The following is a 5817-nucleotide window of genomic DNA, read 5'->3' as shown; positions in this document are numbered from 1 at the left end:
TTTTATGATATATCACTACAGAGGAACATCAGCCATTCTTGTATTGAACATCAGCCATACTTGTATTGAACATCAGCCATTCTTGTGTTGAACATCAGCCATTCTTGTATTGAACATCAGCCATTCTTGTGTTGAACATCAGCCATTCTTGTGTTGAACATCAGCCATTCTTGTATTGAACATCAGCCATACTTCTATTGAACATCAGCCATTCTTGTGTTGAACATCAGCCATTCTTGTGTTGAACATCAGCCATTCTTGTGTTGAACATCAGCCATTCTTGTATTTATATAAATTTATTATTATTCGTAACTATCAAGGTTTCTAGACACAACCGAACAACCCATCAGTTGGCTCAGCTGTAAGTCTGTGGACTTATAACGCTAGAAACTGAGTTTCGATATCCGTGGTGGACACAACAGAGATAGCCCATTGTGTAGCTTTGAGTAAAACTAGAAACAATTAAACACAACCAAACAAATTTGTCCATAATAACTCTATAGAAAAAATATATAAAACAAAGTACACTAAGTATAACAATGGCTGATGTTCAATACAAGAATGGCTGATGTTCAGTATAAGAATGGCTGATGTTCAGTATAAGAATGGCTGATGTTCAATACAAGAATGGCTGACGTTCAACACAAGAATGGCTGATGTTCAGTATAAGAATGGCTGATGTTCAATTCAAGAATGGCTGATGTTCAAAGCTTTACTTCTTACTTTGGTGCTAAAACTATTTCTCATTGAGATTCCTTGTTGGAAGAAATGTTGATGAAATGTATTGTCATCCTGAATGTTAACCGGTTACCTCTAGACACCACCTGTTAACTGATTAATTCAAGATAAAACCTGTTAACTGGTTACTCTTAAACAATACCTGTTGACCGCTTACCTCTAGACACCACCTGTTAACTGATTACCTCAAGATAAAACCTGTTAACTGGTTAATTCTAGACACCACCTGTTGACCGCTTACCTCTAGACACCACCTGTTAACTGATTACCTCAAGATAAAACCTGTTAACTGGTTACCTCAAGATAAAACCTGTTAACTGGTTACTTTTAAACAACACCTGTTAACTGATTACCTCTAGACACCACCTGTTAACTGATTACCTCAAGATAAAACCTGTTAACTGGTTACTTTTAAACAACACCTGTTAACTGATTACTTTAAGATAATACTTGTTATCTTCTTACTCCAAGACATCACATGTTAACTAATTACTTGTAGATATCACATGTTAACTGATTACTTATAGAAATCACCTGTTATTTGCGTACTTATAGATATCACCTGTTGTCTATATTATTATTATTTTTGTAGACATCCGTATTCCATAATTTGTTTGACTGGTTTGTGTACGAAAGAATAAAACATGTTTCTTGGAATTTCCCCCATTTGTAAAACTTAAAACGATTTAATTTAGCTGTGATTTAAGTATTTAAGTATTAATAAACGCATATTCCACCCGTAGCTTACAAAAATTCATTCATCTGTGTATGTTAAAGAAGACCTAAACGCTTGTTGTATCTTCGTTATAGGGGGCGCTTGGAATAATAATCTTTATCTCGTAGTTTTAGTTATTCGTTCAATAGTAATCACTTACTTTGCTCCGCCTCCTTATAAACTGAAGAAAGAACCGAGTCTTTTCAAACAGTCAAGCCCAACTCGTGGTCACGCGTCGCTTACCTGGAGTAATGTTCCACCTCTATACGCGAGAGGGCGCTTGCGTCGATGAATTGCGTAAAATAACGTGTGTGAAAGTGCGCGAGATTCCCAAGATAGTGACGGTTTAGTTGACACAGTGACCTGTAGTCAGACAAGAGCATTAGGACAAGGTCTAGGTCGTCTGCTGCTCAGCTTTAGGTACGTTCATGCCAATTTCAAACTACTGCAGATAAAAAGTAATAATCGTTCTTCGAGATCCGTTTTTCTGAAGTATCGATTTCAGGTTTTCTTTATATATATATATATTAGTTTATCATATTTGGAATCAGTATAGTTGAATTAATGTGATATTATATTTACTTAAGACAAAACATCGTGTTTTTTTCCCCCCATTAAATTTGTTATCTTTAACATCAATTTATCGCAGAATTTTTTACAGTAATGATTAAACTTTTTAGTGAAATACCAATTTCTTGTGAGGATGTCTTTAAATGAGAACTCAAGATGCTTTTAATTAAGTCAAGATATCGGAATTTTCGTTAACATGTGTAAACATTGCAGAAAATATTCAAAGATTTATTTCTTAAAAAAGAACCACATTTAAATAAGTTCATATAACGCAATTTCAAAATTATGTATACAAGATTGTAAATAAACATTTTTAAGGGCTGTCTGTAAAAGAAACGGTATTTAAAAGCCAAAAAAGTTGGTTATAACTATATTTGTTTTTGTTTTTTTAAACAGCCGATGTAGCTTACAATAAAATAAAGCTCACGGGGATTTTCAATGCCAATTTTTGCAGTAGCTTCAAATCTAGCCTGAAGATGGCAGCAGTGCAGTAGTTGTAAAAGTGTCAGGATAGTTTATTCTAGTTACCTAGAGTATTCATGCCTGGCGATAACAAAGGAAGTCTGAAAGTTCAAACATGCTGTCATGCTTTAATAAAACAAATAAATAAAAAAAAACGTATCAAACTTAGAATATCGTGTTTTGCTTCTCTCTGAACGACACGAAGTAATGCAGAATGTGAGCGCTCTGGTTCGTGGCTATAATCTGGGACTTCTTCTTAAACACGTGTATGTATACAGACAGGACTTTAAGTAATCATCTGCTTGTGTGTGGAAATAATACGTTTTACTGCTTGTGACGTTATAACACAGGTTATTTTTTGTATCTATGGTAAACAGAACATTATTTGTGAAGTGGTTGGACGCTTAAGAGGAACTTTAGACGTGTATCTTATTTCAAAAGGTATTACTTGTGTTAGGAGTGTGAATATTGTACATCAGAACTTGAAACAAAGAGATTTTTCTTACTCTACAATTAAGTTTCGACGTAGAAAAAGTTGCCTACAGATGGTTCTAGAAAATAAAACCCGGATGTTAAACACTTAAACAGGATTCAAACTAGCCTTCCATTCATCCATCGTAACTGTTAATTTATTACTTAAAATTAAATTTCCGATGTTTTTTTTGGTGCTTTACGTTCTGCTAATTCAACCCTTTGGATTACGGCTGCGGTTCAGCGGTAAGCTTGACGGAGCTGAAACGCTACAATTCATGGTTCGATTCATATCCTAGTTTTTACTTAAAAATAGAGACACGGAAAACTTTACTTTTTTTTTTTGTCAAACACCTTTTGGCCACACCCCTCTTTCTTAGATTCTCATTGCTAGTCAGTGTAGGTGTTTCTAACGATATTAACTTTTTTCTTTCCTTCAAAAACCGCCCCCCTCCAGTGGCACAGCGGTATGTCTGCGGACTTACAACGCTAGAAACCGGGTTTCGATACCCGTGGTGGGCAGAGTACAGATAGCCCATTGTGTAGCTTTGTGCTTAATTCCAAACAAACCTTCAAAAACTAAATTCAATGAAACTATTTTCTTTGTTTATTTGGTAAACGATGGATCAAGTGCTATCGTCTATTGGAAATGATTGACAAGCATCTGGACGATTTCTACTTTCAATAAGATAGATTTAAACCTTGATTTTTACTATTCACAACCATGATTCTTGTACTCTATTAGAGGTGTTCTAAAAAGAACGTTTCATAATCCATGTTCTATGAAACGCCTAGAGGCCCTGTATGGGAGACGAAATCGAACAGCTTGAGAAAAGTGACGTTGAACCACACCAACTGACAATGAGACGGTAGAGGGGTGATTTAGAGCCCCTGCAGGTAAAGCTACGTGACAACCAGTGTTTAAAGAACTATTTATCGCCATAGTTACGGTGAATCAGGCTCTTGAGCTTAAATCATCACAGAAAGCTTCGAATGTTCTAAAACAACTGTTTTAAATCAGCGCGTTCCCACGCTATCACGTGTACGAACACTAGAGGGAGGGAAGACCTTATGTTTTTGATTGTATGTGACGAGCGTTTGTACAGTTAAATGTCTTTCAGGGGTAAATAAAGAAAAGAAAGAGAAAATTATTTATATTTCTAACTTTCACCAAATAGATTAAAAACATTTAGTATTGTTTTTTTTTTATATGGTTTCTTTCACCTAAGTTTACATCAAATATGGATTCAGTGAACTTGTGAATTTTGTTTGTATTTCTCAAACTAAAAATCATGTTTTTAAACTAATAATAAAAGAACAAAATTTTGTTCTCTTTAATTTACTTAATTAGCGTGTTGTTTTGTTGTTTTTTTTCATTTTCTGTCTGCCACATAAATAACTATTTAAACAATATTGTAAACGCCTTGTGTGAACATGAATGAATTGACTTGTCCAGTGGTTCAGACGTTTTATACTTATCAGTGTCGTTCATTTGTTTCAGGTACCTCATAAAACAAAAAGAACAATGCCACAATGGTGAATTTGCTAAGCCTTAACAGTCTTTGGAAAAAAGTGATTTTCTTGATTCTTCAATTTGCTGGAACCCTTCAATCAACCATGAGCGAATTTTTTCCAACAACAGAGGATAACGTGGTTAATTGGACAATATATAATAAACATTTCCAGCCTTGTGATGATCTTGAATGTCTGGAAACAAATATCGATCGTACCTCCAGCTTGTGGTATCGGGATGAAAAATGGGCAGTCCCACTTTTAGTGGTATCTTCAGTAAACATCTTATTTATAGGGTGTTTTGAGGTATTTGTACTGTGCAAGGCTAAAGGAACAAACCCTAGCCGGAGGCATCTTGTTCTGGGACAACTTCTTCTGTTCGGGCTTCTTCTTTCTTCTACACTCGGATATGTCTTTGCTGCTGGTCCAACTTGGTTTACTTGTGGCGTGATCCGTCTCGGATTAGGCCTAACTTACACCTTGGTATTTGGAACTCTGCTGGTGAAAACAGTTTTCCTGCACAGCCTCCATACCGGAATTTACTTACCAGCTTTGTATCAGGCCCTTTTACTCTTCTTCGTCCTTCTTGTTCAACTGGCCATAGGAATCCAGTGGTTGGTGCAGAGACCTCCTGCAGTGATTGTCGATCAGGCCGGGGCGACCACTTGCAGCACAAATATTATCAATATGTTGCTTACGCTTGTTTACAACGCCCTCCTGATTCTTTGCGTCGCTGTTCTTGCTATTAAATCCAAACAAAACCCCGAGAATTACCGAGAATCAAAGTTTATTGGTATTGCCACAGGCCTGTCGATGTTACTCTGGGTAGTCTGGATACTGGTGGCTCTGTCAACTCGTTCACCCGACCACGATGCTGCCATGGGGTTTGGTGTGGTTTTCAACGCCATGATCATCTTTTTGGTGGTGTTTGTGCCCAAAGGTCGCCAACTAGCTGCCCTAGGAAACGACTGGCCAGATGTTGAGGAGAAAGGAGTATTATCCACTCCCAGCCCATCGTACTGCAGCCCTTCGTTTCTGCACATCAAACCTCCCGTGATGCCCTGGAGCCAGAACTTGAAGCCACCAAATAAAGGTGAGTAAGAAGTCCTTACTAGTTCTTTCAAAGATCATTACCGGTTCAAGAATTTAGTGAAAGGTGAGTAAGAAGTCCTTACTAGTTCTTTCAAAGATCATTACCGGTTTAAGAATTTAGTGAAAGGTGAGTAAGAAGTCCTTACTAGTTCTTTCAAAGATCATTGCCGGTTCATGAATTTAGCGAAAGGTGAGTAAGAGGTCCTTCTTTCAAAGATCATTGCCGGTTCATGAATTTAGCGAAAGGTGAGTAAGAG

General features: G+C 36.8%; 1 protein-coding gene across 1 annotated transcript; it reads left to right on the top strand.

Annotated features, from left to right (window-relative positions):
• Window positions 1-1767: 1767 nt before the first annotated feature.
• LOC106472971 (metabotropic glutamate receptor 3-like) lies at window positions 1768-5569 on the top strand. The gene is made up of 2 exons (XM_013933639.2): window positions 1768-1873; window positions 4458-5569. Exon 2 carries the CDS (start codon window positions 4490-4492, stop codon window positions 5567-5569), a length of 1080 nt encoding a protein of 359 aa, XP_013789093.1. The 5' UTR covers window positions 1768-1873; window positions 4458-4489.
• The last annotated feature ends 248 nt before the right edge of the window (window positions 5570-5817 follow it).

This window comes from Limulus polyphemus, unplaced genomic scaffold (assembly GCF_000517525.1).
Source record: "Limulus polyphemus unplaced genomic scaffold, Limulus_polyphemus-2.1.2 Scaffold5782, whole genome shotgun sequence".
Classification (NCBI taxonomy): domain Eukaryota; kingdom Metazoa; phylum Arthropoda; class Merostomata; order Xiphosura; family Limulidae; genus Limulus; species Limulus polyphemus.
The sequence above is the reverse complement of the archived record's forward strand: the minus strand, read 5'-3'. Positions and strand labels throughout refer to the sequence as shown.